Genomic DNA, 27,409 nt, shown 5'->3' on the forward strand with positions numbered 1-27,409 from the left:
AGTATAAAATGTCTGTATAATATGTTGCACTTATTTTTAGCTTTAAAATGAATAAAGATTAAAAAAAAAAAAAAGTAGTTGTCAAATTGCTTTTTCAAGTCTACATACATTTTCAATTAAAAAAATGCATGTGTACTTTTAAACTGATTCAGAATCCACAGATTGGAAGGACCTATGAACTCTGGCTCAGGTCAAACAGTTTGAAAACTGCCCCTAAAGGTTTTAATTTCTAACCCCGCCCCCCCCCCCCCTTTTTTGTTTTCTTCACAAAGCTGCAGCGGCAGCCCTGAAGCCCTTTAAATCCCTAAGGGCTTTGGGGCAGTTACCGCAGCGACCTGTGCTAAACGGCTTCGTAAAAAAGGTCCTTAGGTTTAAGCACCGTGCAGGATCTTGCACTTTCAATCAAGAGTGTCAATGGTCAGATAGAGCTATGCATGCCTTTAGGAAATGAAGAAGCAAAAGCAGACCTGAAAATCATGTGTGTTTAACATTAATAAAAATTCTAATAGACAAAAATAACAGACAGTAATAACCATCTTGTTAGTCAGTGCAAATATTACATACAGGATTTTTCACATGACAGTTTCTCCCATTTCTTAGACAAAACTAATTCTTTGTCAAGCCTTCAGTAATGTGCAGGTAAAAATAAAAAACCCAGCAATTATCTTAGTGCATAATACAATAAAACTGTTATAAACTCTTCTGTGCATATGTTAACAAAATTTAATACCTGTACATCAGCTGAAGGATTTAGGCACTTGACATTTCTACAATTACTTGGACAAATGACCTGTATATAAATATTAACAGCACTAACAAATCAACATAAAAAAATCCTTACAAGAAATCACTGCACCACTCTCCTATAGATAGCTTTGCCATTATATGGAAAGGAGTCACTGGTCTCTCATAGTTAAACAAAAACAAACAGAAAAACAAAACAAAACCCAAACACATACAAAAACAAAAATTGTCCACAAAAAAACCTCAAATACATCAAAAGATAAATAAATCAGCAGAAATGCAAAGACTGAATTTCAGTAAAACACACACAAAAATAAATTATTTTACTTTCACTATATGTTATCACTGTAGAATCCTGGTAACTTAAAAAAAAGGAGTCATTTAAATTTCGTTAGAAGCCATTATAAATATGAATGGCCCAGCTACTGTACCAGTTTGCTACCTAACTCATAAAAGCTGCTTGAAGTTTAAGTAAAAATGATGTTTACATTCCAATCATTTTTGGAACATGAACTTATTCTCTTAGTAAAGCAAAATGCAGTCTTTAAGAGAACTAATGCAACAGGGCTTAGAGTATCAAATAACCCACAGGAAATAGATGCCCTTACATGTTTAAAAAAATATATATACACACATTATATAATCTCTATTATACATATGTCTGTATGTGTGTATACATATATCTATATATACATATACATACATACACACAAGTTAGTGTAAATGTTTCCAGGATGGCATCACACCTGAAAGGGTGAATGCCTTTCAACTGTTTAGGACCATCTTGCTGTTTGCGACTGGCTTTAAGAAGTCGCTCTTTTCTTCAGGCATGTGAGAGGTCTTCATTATGAAGCTGCCAATGCTGACCGCAGCAGTTACTGGCAGGTTGTTCCTGGATGTGGCCACAGTTTGCCTGAAACAGCTTGTTAGGGGCAGGAGTCTGGTGTGCTTCTCCCTATTTCATCAAAGAAAAGAAAAAGAATCTATAATTTATATATTCAAAAGGTGGACAGCACTCTACAGTCGTCTTACATTTGTGAAGTCCTTGCCTTGGAGATTTTACAGAGGTTCTTTAACTGTCCTGGATTAAGTACAATCTGAATTTATCAACTATCCAGGCAGGAGAGGGGCCTGTCTCTCCTATGCTTTAGAGGCAATAATTTTAAATGCAGCTATTTGGATGCAACCAATCAGCCAAAGACTCCGTTCCATGCAACCTCTCTATGCATAGTCAATGTAGATATCCTTCCTGAAAATCAGACTGGCTGAGTGTATCCAAAGGACTGGGCTGCAAATCCTGCTTTAAGGGCATGCATGTCAAAAGGAGAACTAATGTTGCATCTTTGAGCTCACTTTTCTTCTGTCCTGCTTTGCATACCAAAATCTTAAATCCAGTCCTGGTTAGAAGCTCAAACATATTAAGTCCTGCCAGGCTCTATGGCTGGAAGCTGGAATATATCCTTAGCAGTGTGAGCGATGCTGGGTCTTTTCTACTATTATCTGTTATGTTATGCTGAGTTAGTAGAATGGAAACTTAACCTTCTCAGTGTTTCATAAATCAAAACTGTAAACATATTTCATGTAAAATTAAAATATAGTAAGTAAATATTTTGGTATTGTAATTACTAGGGAAAAATCTGATCCTTAGACTCCTCACCAGATCAGTCCAGAACCTGTAGGTTATTCCCACTCCCCCAACGGATAGAGACAAAGAAATAAAGTCCTGTGTACTTTGCCCAATAAGAGCACCGTGCGATCTTAGGGCTTCTATATTTCTGTCTCCAGCAGATAGTAACAGGCAGACTGTGGGAATTAAGCTCCTTAAAAAAAAAAAAAAAAAAAAAAAAGACAGCTGGTGAGTTAGAATGTGGGTATTACTTGGAGAAATCCGAGTTCCTCACTATTCTTCCATCCGCTGCTCTGGGATACTCAGTAAGGCAGCAAAAAGGATTTGCTTGCTGGATGAGTGGAAGTTTCAATTGTATTGGCTATGATCTCTATCTTCCAGTAGTTCTTTAGGACCAGTACATTCCCTAGCAGAGCAATTAAAATACAGAAATCTCCTGATGGATGAACGGAATATCCTTTCTGAAGTCTAACCTAGCTTAAGGCAAGAACTCCATAAATAATTTCCATGTTCCAGGAGGACTTGGATATTATGATTCTCTAATACAAGAGAGTGTGGCTTACTTTGGGGATTCTATATTAGAGAGGATCCTAAAATTTTTCATAGGTTTTTGCATATTGTTTAGGGTTTCCAGACTAAAATTGTTTACTTTTGTGTTTGAAGTGTTGTGAGATTATGATATTTTGTATATTTTTATTTTTATATATGGTTTTCTTTTGTGAGCTACTTAGTTTTTTAGGTGGGTATAAGGTTTTAAAAATAAATAGATTTGTGCAAGCAGGGCTACATGAGGAACAAGAGCAGCTTATTCTTCCTATAATGGGTGTGTTAAAGATCTCCTTTACTGTGGAAGTATCTTTTGCTCTGAAGGATCTGAAGAATTTCATGCTGGAAATCTTTACTGAAACAAAAATTTCATGTTTCACCCCTGGGTCTTCAACCAGCACTATGTTTCCAGGTTTAGCAGAGTCATGGTTTAACTTTTTGAATGCCCTTAAGGAGCCTACAGAAGCTGCACATTTTGTTAGGCAAAAAGGTTTAACTACGGTAGTGTTGTGCAAATTCCCTTTTAGGCTGACCGACTGGTCTATTGTTACAGTTTCCAAGATACATACCAGTGATCTGTCTTATTTTATCCATATTATTGGATCCTGGTAAAGGTTTTGTGGAGCCCAAGCCTCTGAGGTTTCCTGAAAATAGGCCCAAACCTTGTTTTTCTTCTTTGAGCAGAATTAGATTTTACCAGGCTGAAAGATTCAAGTCAAGCTGTTCTAGGGATCTATTCCTTAAAAGAGTAGCTAACCTCACTTCTGGTTGGTGGGTTTTGCATGTGATCAAACAAGCTGGATTGTTACATTCTCACAGATTTTTTAGGTCTCTGCTCTTTCTCCTAATTCCACCACTACAACCAAGGTGACCACCATACATGCTACACTGTGAATCATCTATACTTAGAGGCTCAGAGAAAGGTTGAAAGTCATTTTGTTTACTTCACAGCATAAAAAAATGGAAGGCACATTCCATCTGATTCTAGAACTCAAAGGAGTGCATTGCATATTCTGTCCTTCAGAATAGAAACCCTGAGATCAGTAATAACTGACCATGGGACTGGGACAGTTTTCTCAGCCTTGGTGATCAAATGGGCTTTATCTACACATTCTGTTTTACAGATACTTAACATTCTCCATTCTGGTTCAGCATTTCTAGTTCTGGGTACAGCTTATTATTTTGGCAACATCTTGAATCTTCTCCAATGTGATTGCCGTTTTTTCACCTAGAAGCAGAAGATACTGGAGTGCATATTGCTGAACTAGCTATTTTGGGCCAGTACTTAACAAGATAAGAGATAACTGCCTGGTTCCTTCTTTTTTTCAGTTACATCAAGTGCTTCATCTTTTCAAAAGCAAGCCAGTCCTCTCTCATGAACTAGAGTACTTGAGGGTAAGGCTCATCAAGTCAAGAAGAATCTTTCTTTGGCAGAAGAAGTTATTCAAATTCAGTTGCTTAGCACTAGGAAGAGCCTTGGGTATGTGACTAATTGTAAGTGCTCTGGTCATTCATTGGGATTTCATGCAGGAATTGTTCACTTCAAGTCCTGCTATAGCATCTCTATTGGTTTTTGATTTATGGTTGTATTTGTTTGAAATACTGTCCTTTCATGAGGACATAGAAAGGCCGTGCACCGGCAAATAAAATACAGAGGAAAGGAACTCCACTATTTGTCAGGAAAGAAAAGGAAATGGGGAATATAGTTATCCTAAAAGAAGAAAACACACAACCATTCACTGAAGTTAACTAATAAGCAACCCCTTGGCAATCCTAGCTTGAACTGAGAGTGTTATTTTTTTTGTTTGGCACATTGTTTGAGTCACTGAGAAACATATACAGTTTATTGAGCTGAACTTGCGCAATAAAAATATCTAGTGGCAATTTGATTCCTGACTGTTTTTTCAATGCATTCCCTGCTTCACCCACCAAGCCTCGACAAACCACTCGGCCGAGGTCTGTGTGACCCAGGTGAGGTCTCTCGCTGCGGCCACGCCCGATCACATAGGTAACTTAACTAATAAGCAACCCCTTGGCAACCCTAGCATTTAATAGGCTATCACTGAAGACAAGCTGGAATAGACAATTTTTAGGGATGACTTAAATTTAGGGAATGATAATTTGAGATGTAGAGAAGTGACACTACAGGATGCTGTGCCTTTTACTGCATTTCGCCAAAGATATGGGGCAGTACAGTAACAGGCATAGCGTCTTGTAGTGTCTAATCTAGCCTTAAATGGAAAAATTGCATCTTACAGGATAATTTTCTTTCCTTTAATCATAGCAGATTAATCCAGAAACTTGTGGATTATGACCATTTACCAGCAGATGGAGACAAAGGACATCAAACTGAACCCTGGCATATAAGATAGTAGGCATACTGGTAAGTTAGTATTTCTCATAACAAAGTAGAAGGAAGAATTAGAATATACAGCAGTTCTCCTTCCTCACAGAAAAGAGGCATGAACAATATAAAAATATGAATAGCAAAGAACAGGAAATTGCAACAACTAACCTAAACAGAGAAAATGACTGAGATGACTATGATACAGAGAGAAGGAAGGTTTCTGGATTCATCTCCTGTGATTAAATGAAATAAAATCATTGGTAAGACAAATTTCCCTTCTTTGTCATCAGCAGCAGATGAATCTATAAACTTGTGGGATGTAGCAAAGCAGTCCTTAGAGAGGGAAACAAACACCCGCAGATAGAACTGAGGCTCCAAAGGATGTGTCCAACTTAAATGGAATCACATATCCCATTGTATCTACCATAAAAATATTAGATGTTTATTTGGATAGGAACCTATCTATGATTAATCAAGTTGATGCACTGGCGAAAAAATGTTTTTTCATGCTTTGGAAACTTACTCCCCCTGTTATTAAACCGCGATGGCGGTTATTAGCGCAGGGTACTGAATGCTCTGCGCGGCTCCCGACACTCATAGGAATTCTATGAGTGTTGGGAGCAGTGCGGAGTAGTCAGTGCAGCTCCCTGCACTAATAACCGCTATTGTGGTAGTAAAAAGGGGGGGTTAGAGTGATTAGATTGTACTTTGATGACAAATCATTCAGATTATTAATTTAGTTCCTCGTCCTGAGTACTCTGGACTATTGCAATATTGTTCATCTGGCTGGTAACCAAATAAACCTGGCTTGACTGATTAATACAGAACACAGCAATCTGTCTGATTTTTAACTTGAAAAAAATCGGAACATATAACTCTCTACTTTAGGGAGCTACGCTAACTTCCTATGGAAGCTAGAGTGCAGTTTAAGTTTGGTTGTGTGTGTTACAAAATAATATCTGGTATGACTCCAGCCTATCTAGTAGATCAAATCATTTCCCCCCATTATAGACGTTCTACTCGAATAGCTACACTTTTTGATTTTCCATCGCCTAAAGATATCATAATCGATTACTGTCATTTCAAGCAGCTATTTGGGATGCTGACTTTCGTCAGTTATTTTTTAAATCTACACCATATCAAAACATCAGGAAATTGTTAAAGACCTACTGCACAAATAGAAGATTAGATTAGATTATTTAGGAAATTTTTGAAAGATTGAATTTATACTTCACTCTGTGTTTGTTGCAGTTTTTTGTTAAACCGAATAGATCTGAAGGGTAATGCGGTATACAAATGTTATGTTATGACCTAGCTACAATGTCCAAGTGATGTTTGGAAAAGGCTTGTAAAGGAGACCAGGTAGCTGATCTACAGATTTCTTTGATAGAAAAGGTACAAGTTTCTGCCCAAGACATGGAAAGAGCCCTGGTAGAATCAGCTCTTAAGTAAACTGATGGTCACCTGCAAGAGAGAACATAAACTGAAGAAATAAGATTCCTTATCCAGAGAGCGATAGTTGATTTTGAAGCCACATTTTCTTTATTTAGATCTGCCAACAAAACAAAATGGTGATCTGAACGATGAAATTCACTGGTGACCTGAAGGTACTAGAAGAGTATTCGACGAACATCAAGACAATTTGCAACACATCAGAGTGCTTCCCATAATATTCTTTTCAAAAGGATGGAAGAAACAGTTGGTTTATATGAAAAGAAGAAACAACTTTAGGTAGAAAGGAAGAACAGTGACTCCCGCTTCTGTGAAAAGGAGGAAAAAATTTCTACAGTACAACATCGTAAGTTCAGAAATTCTTCATGCTGAAATAATCGCCACAAGAAAAACAGATTTCAAACATAGTAACATAGTAGATGACAGCAGATAAAGACCTGAACGGTCCATCCAGTCTGCCTAACCTGATTCAATTTAATTTTGTTTCTTCTTCTCAGCTATTTCTGGGCAAGGATCCAAAGCTCTGCCCGGTACTGTGCTTAGGTTCCAACTACTGAAGTCTCCGTCAAAGCTCACTCCAGCCCATCTACACCCTCCCAGCCACTGAAGCCCTCCCCAGTCCATCCTCAACCAAATGGCCATATACAGACACAGACCGTGCAAGTCTGCCCAGTTCAGGCCTTAGATCATCAATATTTACTATTATTTTCTGATTCTAGATCCTCTGTGTTCTGACAGAAAAAGGAACACAGGCAGGATAGTATGCCTTAGAAGACCGGACGGAAGTTACGTGGAAGCAGATTCTGATAAAGCCGAACTACTGAATGAATACTTCTGCTCAGTCTTCACCTGTGAGGCACCGGGACATGGTCCGCAGTTGAAGGCAACACAAAGCACAGAAGACCCGTTTCAGAATTTTGAGTTCACACCAGGTGAAGTTTACAGTGAACTGGCAAGACTCAAGGTGACCAAAGCCATGGGACCAGACAATTTGCACCCAAGAGTGCTCAGAGAATTGAGCGATGTCCTGGCGAAACTGTTGGCTGAGCTATTCAATCTCTCCCTAAGTAAGGGGAAAGTTCCCCTGGGCTGGAAATTAGCTAATGTCGTTCCTCTGCATAAAAAGGGTTGCAGGGCAGAGGCTGCGAATTATAGAGCGGTGAGTCTCACATCAATAGTGTGCAAACTCATGGAAACACTAATTAAAAGCAAATTGGATACGATCTTGAATGAAGGGAATCTTCGGGATCCCAGTCAGCATGGATTCACCAAGGGTAGGTCCTGCCAATCCAATCTCATCAGCTTCTTTGACTGGGAAACAAGAAAGTTGGACTTGGGATAGTCTTTGGACGTCGTGTACCTGGACTTCAGTAAAGCTTTTGACAGTGTCCCACACCGCAGGCTGCTAAGCAAGATGGAATCGATGGGGTTAGGAGAGACACTAATTGCATGGGTCAATGATTGGCTGAGTGGCAGACTTCAGAGGGTGGTGGTTAATGGTACCCTCTCTAAAACATCGGAGGTGACCAGTGGAGTGCCGCAGGGCTTGGTTCTGGGTCCACTCCTTTTCAACATATTCATAGGGGATCTGACTCAAGGGCTTCAAGGTAAAATAACACTATTCGCCGATGACACCAAACTATGTAATATAGTAAGTGAATGCAGTTTACAGAATTATATGGCGCAGGACCTGCTTACATTGGAAAGTTGGTCCTCAACCTGGCAGCTAGGCTTCAATGCTAAGAAATGTAAGGTCATGCACCTCGGAAGCGGAAATCCATGCAAGACACACTTCTTGAATGGAAAAACTTTAACTAGGACTTCAGCAGAACGAGATTTAGGAGTAATCATTAGTGCAGACATGAAAACTGCCAATCAAGTGGAGAAGGCTTCATCTAAGGCAAGGCAGATATTGGGTTGTATCAATAGAAGTTTCGTCAGCCGAAAGCCTGAAGTCATAATGCCGTTGTACAGGACCATGGTGAGACCTCATCTGGAGTACTGTGTGCAGTTCTGGAGGCCACATTACAGTAAAGATGTACGCAGAATTGAATCGGTTCAGTGGACAGCCACAAGGATGATCTTGGGGCTCAAGGGTCTCTCGCACGAAGAGAGACTGAACAAATTGCAGCTCTACACTCTCGAGGAACATAGGGAGAGGGGAGACATGATCAAAACATTTAAGTACCTCACGGGACGTGTCGAAGTGGAAGATGATATTTTCTTTCTCAAGGGACCCTCGGCCACAAGAGGGCACCCGCTCAAACTCAGGGGCAGAAAATTTCATGGCGACACCAGAAAGTATTTCTTCACAGAGAGAGTGGTTGATCACTGGAACAAGCTTCCAGTGCAGGTGATCGAGGCAGACAGCGTGCCAGACTTTAAGAATAAATGGGATACCCATGTGGGATCCCTATGAGGGTCAAGATAAGGAAATTGGGTCATTAGGGCATAGACAGGGGGTGGGTAAGCAGAGTGGGCTGACTTGATGGGCTGTAGCCCTTTTCTGCCGTCATCTTCTATGTTTCTATCCCATGCTTTTTTGAACTCTGTCACCGTTTTCCTCTCCACCACCTCTCTTGGGAGCGCATTCCAGGCATCCACCACCCTCTCTGTAAAGAACATAAGCATCGCCTCTGCCGGGTCAGATCATGGGTCCATCATGCCCAGCAGTCCGCTCCCACGGCGGACCCCAGGTCCATGACTTAAAACATGTTATTCCCTAATCATTTAATATCCTGTATAGTAACCCTCTAACTATACCCTTCAATCCCCTTTTCCTTCAGGAAATCATCTAATCCCATTTTGAAGCCCAAAATCGTACTCTGCCCTACCACCTTCTCTGGAAGCGCATTCCAGGTATCCACCAGCCTCTGAGTGAAGAACTTCCTAGCATTTGTTCTGAATCTGTCTCCTTTCAATTTTTCTGAATGCCCTCTTGTTTTTGTTGCCCCCGCTAGTCTGAAGAATCTGTCCCTCTCTACTTTCTCTATACCCTTCATGATCTTATAAGTTTCTATCATGTCCCCTCTCTAAGTCTCCGCTTTTCCAGGGAAAAGAGCCCCATCTTCTCTAGCCTTTCAGCATATGAAAGGTTTTCCATGCCTATTATCATCCTTGTTGCGCTTCTCTGGACCCTCTCGAGTATATCCATATCCTTCTTAAGGTACGGCGACCAGTATTGAACGCAGTATTTCAGATGCGGGCGCACCATCGCTCGATACAGTGGCAGGATAACCTCCTTCGTTCTGGTAGTGATACCTTTTTTGATAATGTGCAACATTCTGTTCGCTTTCTTTGAGGCCACTGCACTTGTGCCGCCGGCTTCATCGTTTTATCCACCAATGCCCCCAAGTCTTTTTCTAGGTTGCCTTCCCCCAGTACCTTCTCCTCCCATCATATAGCTGTACATCGGGTTCCCTTTCCCTATTTGCAAGGCTTTACATTTCTCTACATTGAAGCTCATCTGCCATCTTTTTGCCCACTTACTCAGTTTGTTCAGGTCACTTTGTAGTTCTTTGCATTCCTCCACAGTTTTAACCCTACTGGCGAGTTTTGTGTCGTCCGTGAATTTTATAACTTCGCACTTCGTCCCTGATTCCAGGTCATTAATGAATATATTGAACAGCAGCGGTCCCAGCACTGACCCCTGTGGGACGCCACTCGTGAACCCTTTCCAGTCAGAGTAGTGTCCCTTAACTCTTACCCTTTGTTTCCTGTCTGCCAGCCAATTTCTGATCTATCTGTGCACGTCCCCTTCTACCCCGTGGTTCCACAGTTTCCTTAGTAGGCGCTCATGGGGTACCTTGTCGAAGGCTTTTTGGAAGTCCAGATATACGATGTCTATGGGGTCACCTTTGTCCAATTGTTCGCTTATCCCCTTAAAGAAGTGCAGTAGGTTCATTTGGCATGATCTTCCTTTACAGAAACCATGCTGGCTTGTTCTCAGCAGATTATTTTTTTTCTATATGCTCATTGATACTGTCCTTGATCAATGATTCAGCCATCTTCTCCAGAACTGAGGTTAAGCTCACTGGTCTGTAGTTCCACGGGTCGCCTCTTGATCCTTTTTTAAAGATAGGTGTAACATTCGCTATCCTTCAGTCCTCCGGGATTACCCCTGTTTTCAAGGATAGGTTGCAGATCTGCTGCAGTAACTCTGCTGTTTTGTCTCTGAGCTCTTTCAGTTTTTTAAAGATAGGTGTAACATTCGCTATCCTCCAGTCCTCCGGGATTACCCCTGTTTTCAAGGATAGATTGCAGATCTGCTGCAGTAACTCCGCTGTTTCATTTCTGAGCTCTTTCAGTATTCTCGGCTGGATTCCATCTAGGCCCATAGATTTGTCAGTTTTTAATCTATCTATCTGTTTGAGTACGTCATCGAGGCTTACCTCCATGCATGATACTTTTCCCTCTTGTTCCCCCTTGAAGATTTTTTCTGGTTCCGGCACGTTGGATGTGTCCTCTTTTGTGAAGACTGATGAGAAGAACGTGTTTAGTCTTTCTGCCACCTCTTCTTCCTCCTTCACCAATCCCTTCCTGTCTCCCTCATCCAGAGGTCCCACCTGCTCCCTCGCCGGCTATTTTCCTTTCACATATCGGAAGAATGGTTTAAAATTCCGTGCCTCCCAGGCAAGTCTCTCGTCATACTCTTTTTTTGCTTTTCTGACCACGCAGTGACATTCTTTTTGATGCTTCCTGTGCTCTTTCCAATCTTCCTTGGTTTTATCCTTTTTCCACTTCCAGAATGATTTCTTCTTGTCTCCTATCACATTCTTAACTTCATTGGTTATCCATGCCGCATCTTTTGCTTGATTCTTTTTGCACCCTTTTCTAAATCTGGATATATACAGGTTTTGCGCTTCATTTACCGTGTCTGAATAAGGACCAGGCTTGCTCCACTGTCTGTGCTTTCTTGGAGCTGTTCCTTAGTTTCTTCTTCACCATTTGTCTCATGGCATCATAGTTCCCTATCTTGAAGTTAAACTTTGTTGCAATGGTTCTCTTCCCCATTGGCATTCCTATTTCCACTTTGAACTGGATCATGTTGTGATCACTGTTTCCTAATGGTCCCACTACTTCCACTTCCTTGGCAGGTCCTTTCAGCCTGTTGAGGATTAAGTCCAGAACAGCTGTCCCTCTCGTTGGTTCCTTGACACGCTGTTCCAAGAAGCAGACCCGTACAGCCTCCAGGAACTCCGTTTCCTTTGTACATTTTGAAACTCCAAGACTCCAGTCTATCCCGGGATAGTTGAAATCTCCCATGACTATGATGTTTGCGTTTTTGCATTCCCGCTTCAATTCGGCTCCCAGTTCTGTATCCTTTGCTTCAGTTTGCCCAGGTGGATGGTAATACAGTCCCATCTTTATCTTGGCTCCCTTTCATCTCGGTATTTTAACCCAGAGTGACTCCAGTTGGTCATTTGTCGCTGCTGCGTCCTTACATTTCTCTTGAGTCTCCCACCTCTCAGCCTCTAATTATGCCCTCTGGTTTTACCATTTTCCTTTCTCTTGAAAAGATTTTGTTCTACATTACTACCTTTCAAGTACTTAAACATATAAGATCCTTTAAAGTAGCTTTTTTCAAGAGTTCAAAGAATGACTTCTGGAACAATCTAAGCCAGTAGTCTCCAATGCATGAAGCCCCCCAAATCCTACACTGGCCCTCAAATAGTTGGCCGAAATGCTCTTCAAATCCTGTAAATGCATTAATTTCAATATTGTCTGCTTGATATAGTAACTGAAAATGTTCTCTTTAGTGTGTTACTCAGATGTCTCATCTATACTACTGTTGACAATCCAAAAAAGTGAGTTTTTAAAATATATCTTTGAAGTGTTGTAGATTCAATATTAATATTAATTTTTGTAGTAAGCTTAAAATATTTTTCTGGTCCTCAGTACTTTCTCATAATCATACTGCTGCAGAATTCACTCTGGACATGGAAGTCAAAGGGGTGATTTAAGATGGTTGATGCCTTTAAAAAAAACCCCTGAACAATATTGGGGTGTGTGGCCATAGAGGAATTCAGTCACCCCAAACAGCAAGTTAATTCTGTCACCTGAATTCTAAATGAGAGTTACAGATCAGATCATTCTTAAAACCATTTTGCAATAAGTTTTCTTTCTTTCTTTTGTAAATATCTAATTAAAAATGTACAAAGCAATCACTTCCTTAATCTAGATACACTGTTTAAATCGCAAAGTTCCACTACTTAAAGAACAGCCATACCCAAAACTTGCAAAGAAAAACAGTCAGCTCCACAAAAAAAGATCTTGAATGTTTTTTCTATGTACTAAGGGGTTTTTAAGACTCAGGTATGTTATGGAAGGAATGCCCTCAAAATATGGTTGACAGAAATTCCATATTGGGCCATGGCCAATGCAGGCCACAAGTATCTCTTTCCTGTTCATACCCATAAAATAAGTGGTGGCCAGCCCCGTCACTAGATAGATTAGAGGGTCCTTTTATCAAGGCGCAGTAGGGGTTTAATGCACGGAATACCGCGCGTTAAACCGCCTGCCACGCTAGTCGCTAACGCCTCCATTGACGATGCATTCATTTTTTTGGCTTGCCATGGGGGTTAGCGCGTGATTAAATGTCTGACGTGCAAACTCCGCTAGCGCACCTTGATAAAAGGAGCCCTAGGTGTTTGCCTGAGGTGGAAGATGGAGTTCTGGTGTGTAGAAGAGCATTCCTATTGCTCAGCCTGCTGTGAGTAAGCACTGTGTGGGCCCTGTAAGAACAGTTCCACAATCAAGTGTTGCCTTTTCCCTCCCCCCCCCTAGCAGACTTCCTAATGGAGATAAGACACATTAGTGCTTCAGTATGGGATTATGTTAATAGGATCCGGTCAACATTCACTCTTCTTTAATTCAGGATGGGGAGAAAGTTGAGAGGAGGTAAGGGGTGTTTGGTGATAGTCCAGAAGAATGGAAGGAAGTAGGTGGAAGATGCTGATATGGGTTAGGGATAGAGAAAGAGAGCTGATATGCTGGCCACTTTGGAGGACAGGATAGAGGGGGAAGATGATATGCTGAACTCCAAGATTGAGAGCTGACGGGGCCTTAAGCCATCCTTGAGGGTGTGGGGTTCATCGATACTCTTGGGACAGCCCTGTACATGGCTAATACTTGTCTAAACCCTTTTAAAATTCAAATAATTCAGGTATGATATTTTCACCACATTCACACTGCCTGACAAAAAATTCCACATTTTAAATGGATAGAATAAAAAAGGAAATTTAGTCTGATCAACTGAAAAGTTGACTGGATGGACCATTCAGGTCTTTATCTGCTGTCATTTACTATGTTACTAAAATAACTTGCTTTTATTTATTGCAGCTATACAGTTTCAGAGGCTTTTTCAAGCTGATCGGTTTTCTGAGACAGGCTAATATTTATTTATTGCAAACTTTTTACATTCCATCACGTCTTATATGCTGAGTGGATGCATCTAAATATAACATAATTCAATTAAGAACAATACATCAACAAAAAATTGTAGCTTTATTTTAAACTTTTGTTTTCAAATACTTAGGCAGTCATTTACAAATGCTGACCCATCAGTAAATGACCTCCTTAGTTATGATCAAGTCTCTTTACAATGCTCATTTAAGTCAAATTTAGTCTTGTTGGAGGTAATAATTGTTGTTGTAAAACACTCACAGAACTGCATGTTCGCCAGCAAGTCTTTGTCCTTCCTGCTTCATAGGCTCCTTTTGCTGGTGCCGCAGCCCATTCTCAAATACTGTTCCACTGGAAACTTGGTCAGCTTGATCCAGAGTCACCTAAAATAGATAAAATAATAAAACCCTTCTCTTCCAAGTAACATCCCAGTTATGTGCAATCTTATATCCTGCCAAATCCTCGTTAATTAGTTTTAGGTAGGTTACAGAATTTTGTAGAGAGTTAAATATGTTACAAAGAATTACACATCCTGCATAAAGTTATCACATTATACATACAGTCTGTGTAAAATAAGGCCTCAGAAGTCTCCATTTTCCCTTGCTGTGTTTTGTAGCATGCCAGAAGTCTTAAGGCAGAAGAAACTACATTCTTTTCCACCAGTCTCATTAGGAAGCTTACCCTCCAGAGCTCAGCCTTTATGCTACACAGTGTCCTACTAAAGATGCAGTAAGCCACATCTTCACAGGAACATACAAAACTGTTCTACAGCCAAGTACTAAGTGTTACCAGTAACTCAGAGATAGTATTGTGTATATACAGTACATTGTGTATATACATTCCTGTACTGTGGACCAGCAGAAGGTGACGCTTTGTAGGGTTCAAAACAAAACCTCTGGGAGGAAGATCATTCTGATTGCTCAACAGTGATACCTTTCTGGCCTGCGCAGTTTGCACTATTTGCTCTTTCTGGACAATAATTGTAAAATATAGCTTCCTTAAACCTGTCCTAATAACCCACAGCTATTTGGGTCTTCAGGATATCCCCCAAACAACATGCATGAGATATGTTAATACACCTGATTTCCAAGGCATACGAGTTTATGTATATTTAACAAAGTTACTCACTATGTGGAAGTGCTCTCCAAAGGAGAAGATGAATATCCACACTGATGGGTAAAATCATCTGATGGAGCCCGGCATAGCAAGAGCTTCCTTCAGCATTCTTTTAGAAGCTTTTGAAAGTGGCCTACTGTGCAAGCATGTCTTCCCACCCACTGTTGCTGTGTGGGACCAGCTCAGTCTAATACAATAGCTGATAGAATTTAACTCCAAGGGAAGATGGGTGGGGCAGTGTGAATCCTCATCCTGCTGTCCCCTGAAGAACACCTGCTATAGGTGAATAACTAATTTTTCTGAGGACAAGCAGGATGGTATATCTACACTGATGGGAATCCATAGCTACCAGGCTATCTTAAAGAAAGTGTGTGTAGGGGGGGGGGGGAGGGAGGAGAGAATGACAGCCTGCAATGAACAAAGCCCAATATTCTAATAGTAATAAACTTATTTTTAAACAATTTGGAACAGAAAAAAAAATAGGCCTGGGAGTGGGGGAAGGAGTTCTGAATCCCAAATAAATTCTGAAGGTCTGCCTAACCAAACCAGCTATTATGTTAATCAGGTTTTCTATTCCGCCTTTACCTATTCAGTTCAAGGTCAGATTACATTATAAGAGGTTGGGCCAATTACCCAGGAAGTTACAATGGACAGTGTGACACAGACATTCAACATCGTTGCTAGTACAGGTAGATCAGTAGAGTTAGTAATACAGTAAGGTCATAGTTACAAAGAGAATAGTTAACTCACCTGTGGCAGGAGAATATCTGCCTGCTGTGTGAGGACAGCAGGCAGATATTCTCACATGTGGGCAACGTCATCCATAGAACCCGGCACAGTCAAAAGGGTACTGTCACTTTAAAACTCTAAGACTGTCTGTACTGCATACACACAGAGAATGTTGCAGGGACAAATTTGTCCCCATCCCCGTGAGTTATGTCCATGTCCCTGCCTTATCCTTGCAAGCTTTGTCCTCATCTGCACAAGCCTCGAACATATTAAAATCATAAGTGTTCAAGGCATGTGCAGATGAGGATAGCGCTTGCAGGGATGGGACAGGGACAAAACTCATGGGGATGGAGATAGATCCTGAGGGGACGGGGACAAAATTGTTCTGTGTCATTCTCTAGCATTGGTGCTTTCCCGTCTAACATTGGCTTTCAGGAATGTCAGTTCAGTAACAAAGCTAAGAAGCCAATTAGGGGAGGAGGGAGGGTTGTGGGAATATCTGCCTACTGTCCTCGGATAACACCTGCTACACATAAATATGCTTTATCAGAGGACAAGCAGGCAGTATATTCTCACATGTGGGACTCCTTAGCTGCCAGGATCAAGACTCTGAGAAGAGGGTTTTTGACAACCACCATGAGCCTAGTGAAACCAAAAGGGTTGGAGGGAAGTTAGCATCTAAGTGGAGAATAAATTTCATAGAACTTCTTGGCTGGACTGACTTTCCTGTCTGGAATGATTATACAAACAATAGTGGGATATGAAGGTATGAGTTGAGGAGCAGGTGGCTGCTTTACAGATGTTCACAATAGAAGTGCAACACAGATCAGCTTCTGAAGTTGCTATTGCTCAAACTTTCTGTGCTGTGACATGGCCTTCAAGTTTCATTCCAGCCTGAACATAGCAAAAAGAAATTTAGTCCACCAGCTATATTGAAATGGTTCTCTTAGTTACAGGAGCTCAAAGTCTGTTTGGATCAAAAGACAGAACAGTTGAGTGAAAGTTCTGTAAGCTTTGCTGCTATCCAAGTAATAAGCAAGAGCACGTTTACAGTCTAATGTGTGGCGTGGTCTTGGAAAGACGACTGGGAGAACTATGGACTGGCTTAGCTGCAACTCCAAGACAACCTTCAGGAGGAACTTGGAATGTGTATGAAGAACTACCCTGTCGTGGTAGAATGTTATATAGGGAGGATCTAATGTAATGGCTTGAAAATCACTGGCTCAATGCGTAGATCTGAGAGATATAAGGAAGGTTTCTTTCCAATTAAGATGTTTAAGAGATGACGTTGAAAGTGGCTTAAAATGAGGCTTCATCAGAGTGGAAAGAATAACATTAATGTCTCAAGTTACACGAAGAGGCTTTATTGGAGGTCTGGTAAGGAGAAGGCCTTTCATGAATCTGGAAATTAAAGAATGTACAGACAATGGCTTTTTGTCAAGTGGAGTATGACAAGCACTAATAGCACTGAGATGAACTCTGACTAAGTCCAGAGTTAGAGAGGTGTAGGAGAGGACAGGTGATTGGATCCAGTGAGTTAACATTATACCAGATTGTGAAATGAGTCCATTCAAAACAGTAACAGCAATGCTTGGAAGGCTTTCTAAAGGCTTCAATGATGGCTGACACTGGTGCAGATAGTGCAAAGGCATTTATTGACTGGGAGAGAGATATCACTCTGTGAGAGCTAACGAACATATATTGAGATGGAGGACAGAGCTCTTGTTCTGTGTAAGCAATGTTGGAAAGATTTGAAGTGTGATGGGTTCCCGAACATTGAGTTGTAGGAGGAGAGGCAACCATAGTTGACGAGGCCACTGAGGTGCTATGAGAATCATGGTAGCTTATTCTTGGCAAAATCTGAGTAGAGTTTTCCCAAGTAGAGAAATTAGAGGAACTTGTCTTGCCTGTTGAGGAGAAAGGCATCCAACTCTAGATGATTGGGAGTATAGAATCTGGAATAGAGTCTGGAACATAAGTTTGTGATTGTAAGGGGTAGCAGAGAGATCCACTTCAGGGATTCCCCAATCTGCAAAGATCCGATGAAGCTATGGAGCTGAGTGACCACTTGTGCGGTTGTAAGAGTCTGCTCAACTTATCGGCCAAGATATTCTGCTTTCTTGCTAGGTAGATTGCTTTCAGGAAAATGTTGTGAGGAACAGATTTGGAACAGAGCAGGTGAGACCGTTTGTTCACTTAGTACATAGCTACCTGGTTGCCTGTGTGGAAGAGTGCTACTCGACTGAGGAGACAATCCTGGAATGTGTATAGCGCATTTCAGATATCTCGAAGTTTGAGGTGATTGATATGGAGAACTCTTTCAGGAGGTCTCCAAGAGCCCTTGATATGGAGGCTGTCAAGGTGGGCTCTCCATCTGAGCATGGAGGCATCGGTTGTCTATATTTTTTGATGTGGTGGCATCTGGAATAGAGCTTTTATCAGGTAGGTAAGGCACTGTTGAAATCTCATGACACTGTGGAAGGCTTGATTGGAGGCTTCAAGAGAAGCAAGCCCCTCATGAAGAGAACTAAAGGCTGAGCAGAAATGGGATTACCCTCTACATGATAAGTTCTAATTCCAATGAAAATGAATCCTTATGGAGTTAGTCTTGAGACCTGACTCTGACTAATGTAGACTATTTTCAAACAGTTTTTGTGTAGGACAGGAAAAGGAATCTAGGGCCTTGCCCTCACACCAGATGGCAAACCTCTCCTTTTTGAAACCTCTCAACATCAAAGCTGTGAGGGCCAGGGACTTGAGGTCAGGATGCAACAGGGTCCCTTGTTCTGAGTGATCAAAATCAGAAAGCATTCCAGTCTGCTTGGATCTTCAAAGGATACCTCCAGAAACAGATGTCACCAATCAGTGTGAATATCCTGCTCATCCTCAGATAAATTTTGGATATCCTGAAAACTCAACTAGCTGCAGGGGTCACAGGGACAAGTTTGGGAAGCCCTGCAATTAACACAAAACTTGACCAAAACAACTACACCTGTTACAATTTTTTTAGACTTTGCCTGGACATATATCAAGCTGATGCAGCATCATATCTACCCAAAGATAAGGTACAATATTAATAGCTTCTGGAAGCATCACATAGGGGGAATTCATCAAGGAGCACTAACAAATTCAGTGCAGCTAATGATTAGCATGCACTAACTGCAAAAACCCCCCCATTATACTCCTATGGGTGTCTTACCATTTAGTGCATGCTAAATTGGTTAGTGCCCCTTGATGAATTCCCCGCCTTAATACAGAAAAATAAAACAGATATGGACCATAAAACTATAACTGCCTAATTTATTTCCTGGAGCAATGATATAGATTTCAACTTTGCCCCAGGGTCTCCTTCATTTCTCACAATCATGGATCCTCAGTGCTTATCCCATTCACCACACACTAGGACGACATTACTTTAATTAATGCTTTCTTCTCAAATTTAGTGAGATTTCTTCTCCCAGGGAACAGCATGCTAGCTTTCAAGATTTCACAAGACAAATTTTGGACAGCGACGCTAAAAACTCCCCAAGGCCACATACCTCTGCCTTTTCACACTGACAATCAGGATCATCAATATCAAGGGCTGAAAGTTCTAATTCAATGTCTCGGTCTGGCTTAGTGACAGAGGTATCTTCTGTATAATTACTCTGTAAATGCAAACAGCAAGTAAATTTAACTAGTAGTTCTTTGCCTTCAGCAGAACAGCAGTGCATAGCTGTCTGTTCCATTTCAACTGCTGCTTTATAGATGTAGAATTTTGCTCTGGTTCCCTGAAAGAGTTCAGCTGAATACTCAGACCAAATACACACAGATACAACAGAATTTCACTTTTTGTGGTATGGGAGAAGTGGCCTAGTAATTCGAGCAATAGTCTAAGAAGCCAGGTTTCGAATCCTGTTTCTGCCACCAACACATTTTGTGACACTAGGAACTCTCAGACTGTAAACTCACTTCAGGAGGGACATATTATACCTGAATATTACCACTATACAGTGTTGCAGATATCTAGTAGCACTAGCAATGAAAAGAATTATTATTATGGTTAGTGCACCTGTCTCCACATGAACCCCCCCAAAAAAAAACTATTACCAATGTGCTGCAATCAAACCTGTTGTATAAAATTCAGGTCTATATAAATTATAGTAAACATCAAAAAGTCCAACAGGACAGAGAACCCACGGGTATAAAACAGTACAAAAGGAAGTGGGAACGGACAATGAACACTACACTGAAGATCACTGATGTAAAGCCAACTTCAGTGGAGTGTTCATTGTCCGTTCCCACTTCCTTTTGTACTATATAAGTTAAAAACATTTGAAGACTCTCCAGGCAACTTAAGTCATCTCATTACAGAGAGGAGATGCAGCTGAGGGACAATGTTTGCTTTGTGGTGTGTTGTACAAAAACAAGAAACAAAGACCCAGAAGAAAAGAGGCAGAAAGAAAACTCAATCTAATCTAATCTAATTCTCAAATCAATTAGACAATATCAAAGGCTAGTGCCTAAGAATATAAAGCTAATACCTGCTTTTAATTAACAATTCTAGACAAGGGATTCTCAACCATGGAGATGCTCTTCAGCCAGAAGGCAAAAGACAAAGAAAGGTGATACTTTGTCTTCTATCTTTTTTCTTATGTTTTACTGGTGGAGAGGAGGACTAGCCTAATGGTTAGGGAAGCAGACAAAGAACGAGGGGAATCCAGTTCAAATATTACTGCAGCTCTTTGTGATCTTAGGAAGTCACTAAACCCTTCACAACCTCAGGTACAAACTCAAATTTTAAGTCCTCCAGGGACAGAAAAATACTTACTATATCTGAATGTACACCACTTTGATAGCTTTTGGGCTTGCAGGTAGTTTAGCTTTATTCCCTCTATTGGACAATAAACAGCACTGAAGGGTTTTGATCTGTGATCCCAATGACTTCAGTAGGAATAGTAGCCATTTTGAATTACTTTTCTCTTTCTTCTGTTGCTGCTTCAGTGTGGCAGAAGAGTTCTCAGCTACCTACCCCAGATCTGCCTATGGAGGATATTTTGAAGGGGCCCCTAGCACTTTTTGGTTCTAAAGCTTAACTTAAATGATTAAGCAAGCTCTGCAAGCAGAGACTGGCCCCTCGGCACCCAGAGGTTTCTGTCTGGAGCCCTGTTCAAGGGGAACCAGGGAGCCTCAGGTGGTTTTGGATGGTCTACAGAGGATCAGGAGGGTCTCGCGACTCTACATTTGAGGAGAATTCTTCTCTCAGGGAAGAGGTAGAGAAGCAGTCCTATGTGAATCAGCTCTTCTATTGGGAGAAGATTTCTTATCTTATTGACAAGATCACAAAGGCCTTTGGGGCTCCTACAGGTGAAAGGGATCCTTTACTGGAGGACCTTGTGGGATCCACGAAGCATTTTCTGCTTCACAAGGCCCTCACCCAAATGATGCTTGTGGACTGGGAGTCCCCAAATGGCTCTCAAGGGGACCAGGGCCCTGGATTGTCTTAATACCTTTGCTTTTGATGTAGCAAGGTACTGGATATACCGTAAGGTGAATGTACTTGTTACAGCTGTCACCAAAAAGATTGTTGTCCCCATGCCAGGAGACTTGGATCTCAGAGATTCATGAGAAATAGACAGAACAGTGGTTTCACTTTGTCTTTGGCGTGTCTGGCATTCAGGTCACCATTTCTGGTGACTCTGTTGCAAGAGCCATGTTGTACTGGCTGCACGAGCTGCCAGAGTCTCCAGCTATTTCTCAACTGGAGTCTGGCACAGCCTTCCTGGAGGACATTCTTTATGATTTTGTCTTTTACTCCTACTCATTGACCACCTCTATGGTGGGTCAGCACTGGCTGTGGCTGCATCTGCAGCCTCCAAGAAATTAACTGTTGTTTAGGGGGCACTTGCTGTTTGGAGAGGACATGGAAAAGTTGGTGAAGAATATAGGGGAGGCATGTTCTCTTTGTCTCTCTGATCTGTAGCAAAAACTTTCAGTGGTTCTCAGGCCGCTAGAAGCTGCTCAAGGGGAATGGGCTAGTTTCAGCTAGCTCTTTATTCTTTGTCCTGGGCCTCAGGTTCAGGTAGGCTCTTAAGTCAGACTCCTTTTGCTGTCCCAAAAGAGTTGGCGACAGCAGCCTAGCCACCCCAATGAGAGGTTTACCTGTACCATTCCAGACACCTTCGGTGTGTCCCCATTTGTCTTGGAACTAAAATGACAGGCTGTTGCTCTTCCTTACAACATTTGATTGACCTGTGAGCGGTGGAAACCATTCTGTTAGTAGAACAGGGTCTGGGTCTCGGTCTCTGTTCCATTTATTTCATGGCCTCAATGAAGGATGGCTCCTTTTTGCCCATCCTGGATCTAAAGGGAGTGAATGCTTGTCTTCTTTTGCAGCATTTCAAATGAAAACTCTCTGGCTCGTGATTGCCTCAGTTCATCCTGAGTTTTTGACATCTTGGACTTTACAGAAGCCTATCTTCACATTCCCATTATGAATCATCACAAAAGGTACCTCTGTTTTTGTGTACTTGGGTGCCATTTCTTGTTTTATGCCTGCCCATTAGCTTGCCATGGCCCTCCCCCCCATATTTTTTCCAAGGTGATTGTGGTAGTGGTGGTGGCCCATCTGAGATGCCAAGGCATTTAGGTATATTCCTACCTAGACGATTTGCCAATTCAGGCTGACTCAAAGGCTGAGGCCAAAGAAGCCACTTATTAGGTCAAAGCCCTGCTGGAGAGACTGGGCTGGGGGGTGAATCATCTGAAGAGTCACCTGCTCTCTACCTAGGTCTTGGAATATCTGGGAGTTTGCTTTGATATGGTTTGGGAGATAGGATCTAGCTAGGTACTTGGGATCTGGGTTGGCTACTGTTGGAAACAGGATAATGGGCCTGATGGACATTTGGTCTGTCCTAGTATGGCAATTCTTATGTTATGTTCTTATGATTTCATCCCAGAGGATTAGGCAGCAAAGCAACATGCCCAGAAACATAAGCTGTGTGAGCTGCTAACTCCCAAGGTTTGGACCCATCTATAGTTCTTGGACACCATGGTGGTGGTGACTCTGCAGGTGGTGCCTTGGGCATGAGTGCACATGTGGCCTCTGCAGTCAGCTCTGTTGTCTAGGTGGGCCCTTTCTCATCCAAAATGGCTGCCGTGAATTCCCGTAGTCTCTCGAGACAATGACAGGAACTCACTGCAGCCATTTTGGATGAGAGATCAGCATGGAGCAGGAGCGTAGGAAGATTTCTCCTGCCCCGAAAGACTGCTAGGTTACCAGGTGAGGTCCGGGAGGCGGGAGGGAGGGGGGTGATTCTGGTTTTAGGAAATTGCAAATAATCGAAATTGCGAGTTCTAAAACCGTGATTCGGGAGGGGGATGTGTATTTTTAATCTTCAAAGGCAAAGAACATATAGAAAATGCAATTGAAACTATACCTGCTGTGGTTCAGTCTTCAACACATCTCCAGCACTGGAATGCTTCTTCTGACCAGATAAATCCACAATCAGAAATCTGTCCCTTTAAGAAGAGGAAACAAAAATATCTCGATATCTTGTCTGTAAGAACTAAAAACTGAAAATAAGCCAGTATATTACAAATGCAGCATAAATTGAAATTGATATCATCTTAATACTAAATGCAAAGTATTTTATAGGTAGTTTTCTCTTATTTTGATTAGGCTGAGAACCAAGGAGAACCATTAAAAGCATGTCGCTGCAAGAGATTCTTAGGAAAAACTTTTGCATTCCAGGCTAGTGCAATGAATTCATGTTGGAATGCTCTTATTCCCCCAAGTTCAGTCTTATTATTTATTCAGAAAAATTCTTAAAACTTACCCGCTTGATAAATATGTAACTTAATCGCCACTTGTATTCTCTGAGAAATATTTGATATGCTCATGTATGTAATTTACTGCTTGTACAGTGTCTTCTTGTTCTGAACCACCTTGAACTGATGGTTTGGCAGTATATAAGAATAAATTATTATTATTCTTCAAATTCCACTGTGTTTGCGCAGTAAAATGCTAAAGAAGTTTTAAGTTCACAAAATATAGTAGCCAGACTTTTGACAAAAAGTAGTAGAATGATCATCTCAATTGTTGGTTTAGTTACACAGGCTTGCTATGAGGAAGTGAGTGTTAAAAACTTTGAATTTAAATTTCTAGAGTTTCTCAATTTACATGCCCATGTTTGCAAGGTGGGTACAGCGCTCTTCACAGAGAAATTTGTTTAAGGGTTCCACTAAGTCTGTTTTAGGGAAACAAATATGGAGGAAAAATGCCATTAGGCATCACAGCTTTATGGAATAATCTATTGGAAGATATGGGAAGATTAGGTTCTTTATATCACACAATAATATTACAAAATTATTCTAAAAGTTATTATGCCAAAAGTGGGAGAACACTGAGGGGAGTATGTGGTATTTTCAACAGTGAAGAAAAAGCCTCAAAAACAATATGCAGCGTATTTCACTAACATTATGACAAGCTGCTTCAATATTATCACGGCATAAAAAAACTCCACTCAAAAAAATACCTTTCATATGTCACAAGAGGTTCTTAGCTTGATAATCTTCTTTCTGGTAGAAGGGTACATGAGTCTTGACAAGTGTGTTATGTATTACCACCCACAAATTTGTATAGAAGAGTTAAATTTTCTTTGGCTCCACCTCCTACTATAGGCTGCACTCTAGCTTCTCTTAAGAGGAGAAATAAATAGGAGGGGTATGGGGATTCTTTCCAACATAGCCAATTCTATTCTGCTCTTTAAACTATGTTGAGAATCAACCTCAGTATAAAACTGTGTACAAACATGGTATAAAATGTGTGACAAAATTAAAAACCAAAGTGGAACTAAACAACCACACACCAGAACTGGAACATTTTCCAGGTCTTGGCATATGTTGCCACTGTCACTAGCTTCTTAGAACATAGGAGAGTCGCTATGACCACCTCTTGAGTATGCCTTTCTCTTCAGGCCTTCACGCTCAAGTGCCATGCCATATACCCAAAGAGCTCTGGATCCTCTAGGGCAACTGGACCCTGTGAGAGAAGATATGGATGAATTAGCAGTCTGAGTCCAATAAGTCCGTCAGGGGTTGAAATAATTTGAGTTTGTATCCTTCTCGAATGATGTCTAATACTCAGCGGTCCAAGCATACAGTATGTGTGCCCAAGTCTCCCAGAAAGCCATCAACCTCCCACCTATTTGTGGCGGTGTGGGTACAGATCTGGCATCATTAGACCTTTTTGGAGGCTAAATCCACCCTGTGATCCTGCTTTCCCTTTATTATTATTCCCTTTTCATTGGAAAGCAAAGTCCTCTTGGTAACCAAGTCCTCTTATGCTACCAAGGAATCCACATTAGACTGCACAAAGTCAGGAGCCATTAAACACATTTTTGCCATGGTGTTGGCAACCTGCAAGGGCCACTCCAGGGCCTCCCAATGCTCCATTAGTATAGTGAAAATAAAAGGATGCGAGGGAAAGAATGTGGTCTGATCCTTAGAACCGCTCATGACAAGACCATTGAGCTTCCAAGGTCTATGAGGGTTCAAGCTTTAGCTCCCGCAATGATTCTGTCATTTCCTCAGCAAATCTGCTGGTTTAAAAAGGCAGTACAGTGTTGGGTCCTCCCTCTGATACAGGGCCGCCATGATCTCCTGACAGGTGTCTTCCACCTGAGACACTGAATCCTCCAACACTGAAGATTCATTTTGGGGGATGAAAAGAATGGATCCCGAGCCCAATTCTTCACAGTCCTTTTCCAATTGGACCTCTGGATCATGTGCTTGACATTGCAAAGGGGGCACTATGATCTTTGAAGGTACAATCTCCTGCGCAAGCCCAAGCAAGCTCTCAGATGGTGCTGACAGATCCCTATAATTTAGACAGGTTTCAAACATCAGACTCACAAAATCAGGGGTAAATTCCTGTCCAAGGTGCTTCAAGGACCCCTGTTGGGATTGTCTTTATTTCCTTAAGGGCTCATGGGTGTTCACGCAATAGCGCTTTGCTGCAGATACAGAGTTGCTAATTTCGGGCTCCAGGAGGGATTTTTTACCCATAGACAGAACCACCTGTGAATCCATGGTCCTAGAGGGTTGAGAGTGGGCTATGCCCATGGCTCCCGCCCACCCCCCCATGTGCTCCATGGCACATGGATGTTCTTCTTTTGATCTTTCAGTGCAAATATAGCATGATATAGGGATAGAACAGCCTGAGAAGTTCAACTGTATTGATTCAGAGCCAAATTGAGGTGTTTTAGAGGCAGATTGAGTTGGACATGGTCACACCGGCAGTCCGGGAGAACAAAATTCATGAAATGGGTTTTTAGGAGGTGGGGGACCCTAAAGAAAGCCATAGCAACCCTCAAAAATGCAATTTAAAACCACCCTGAATGTCTCCCTAGGCTACAATAGCCTGTACTCGGTTACTGCTGGTGCTGGGACTGTTTTAGCTGTGACTCCAGTTGAAATACAGAAAAGATTTTTGCTTCAGACAAGTGTGTAAGTGGCTCCAAAAGCTTGTATCTTTGGCTTGCTAGTCAAACTAATAAATGTGACTGAGACCTCAAACCCCCTAGCTCCATGCAGGTCGATGTGGGGGGAGGGAATGAAGGTCAAACAAAACCAAAAACACAATCCAACTGGTCTGCAGTGGAAAACCAAACTGCAGACAGAGGTACGTTTGCGCTACCGTTCTGGTTTACATATTGATGATTTTATCATAATTTTTTATTTATTCTTTTAATTAAAAATGAAAGTATAGTTTTATTTTGCCTGTTGTTATAATTAATATGACATGCATAGCTTTGGATATATACATTGAATATATTTTGCATATATTTTTCCAGTTTATGTTTGCTGAGGTTTGATTTGATACCTTTCAGATTAGGGTAGGTCATTTATTATTCTAATTGCAGTTTTAAGGCTTCCACTCACATGTCACTGTTTGAGATTAGTAGTATTCTAAAATCACTGTATTATGTTCATGCTGACACATGCACAATCAGACTCACATATATACATCATTTTTAGATGTATGTCTTCTTGTGGCCTATCTTGCACATCATACTTGCACATTTAGGGCTCCTTTTACAAAGGCGCGCTAGCGGTTTTAGCACATGCTTAGCACATGTTAAAATGCCGCGTGCGCTAGCCGCTACCGTCTCCTCTTGAGCAGGTGGTAGTTTTTCGAGTAGCACGCGCTAATCTGTTGCGTGTGCTAAAAACGCTAGTGCAGCTTTGTAAAAGGAGCCCTTAGAGAGCTGCACGGGAACGGGGACGACAGGAATCCTGCGGGACCCAAGGTGATCCCGCGGGTTCCCCCTTCGGGTCACGGGGATGCCCCCTAGGGTCGCGGGGATCCCGTGGGGATGCCCCCTAGGGTCATGGGGATCCTGCAGGGTTCAATACAACTCGAACCACGAGGCTCATCTTTTTCCTACCTGCCCTGCACACAT

At 41.5% G+C, this 27,409-nt stretch overlaps 1 protein-coding gene across 3 annotated transcripts in view; it reads right to left on the reverse strand.

The window, feature by feature from the left end:
* Nucleotides 1–468: 468 nt before the first annotated feature.
* The window catches only part of RC3H2 (ring finger and CCCH-type domains 2), a 219,623-nt gene continuing 192,682 nt past the window's right edge, over nt 469–27,409 (reverse strand). For all 3 annotated transcript variants that reach the window (XM_033961628.1, XM_033961629.1, XM_033961630.1), the window contains 4 exons: nt 23,384–23,465; nt 19,505–19,612; nt 14,382–14,503; nt 469–1,699 (listed from right to left, as the gene is read on the reverse strand). In XM_033961628.1, the coding sequence (XP_033817519.1) occupies nt 1,510–1,699; nt 14,382–14,503; nt 19,505–19,612; nt 23,384–23,465 (502 nt within the window). In that variant the 3' untranslated portion in view covers nt 469–1,509. The remainder of the gene's footprint in view (nt 1,700–14,381; nt 14,504–19,504; nt 19,613–23,383; nt 23,466–27,409) is intronic.

This window comes from Geotrypetes seraphini, chromosome 10 (genome assembly GCF_902459505.1).
Source record: "Geotrypetes seraphini chromosome 10, aGeoSer1.1, whole genome shotgun sequence".
Classification (NCBI taxonomy): domain Eukaryota; kingdom Metazoa; phylum Chordata; class Amphibia; order Gymnophiona; family Dermophiidae; genus Geotrypetes; species Geotrypetes seraphini.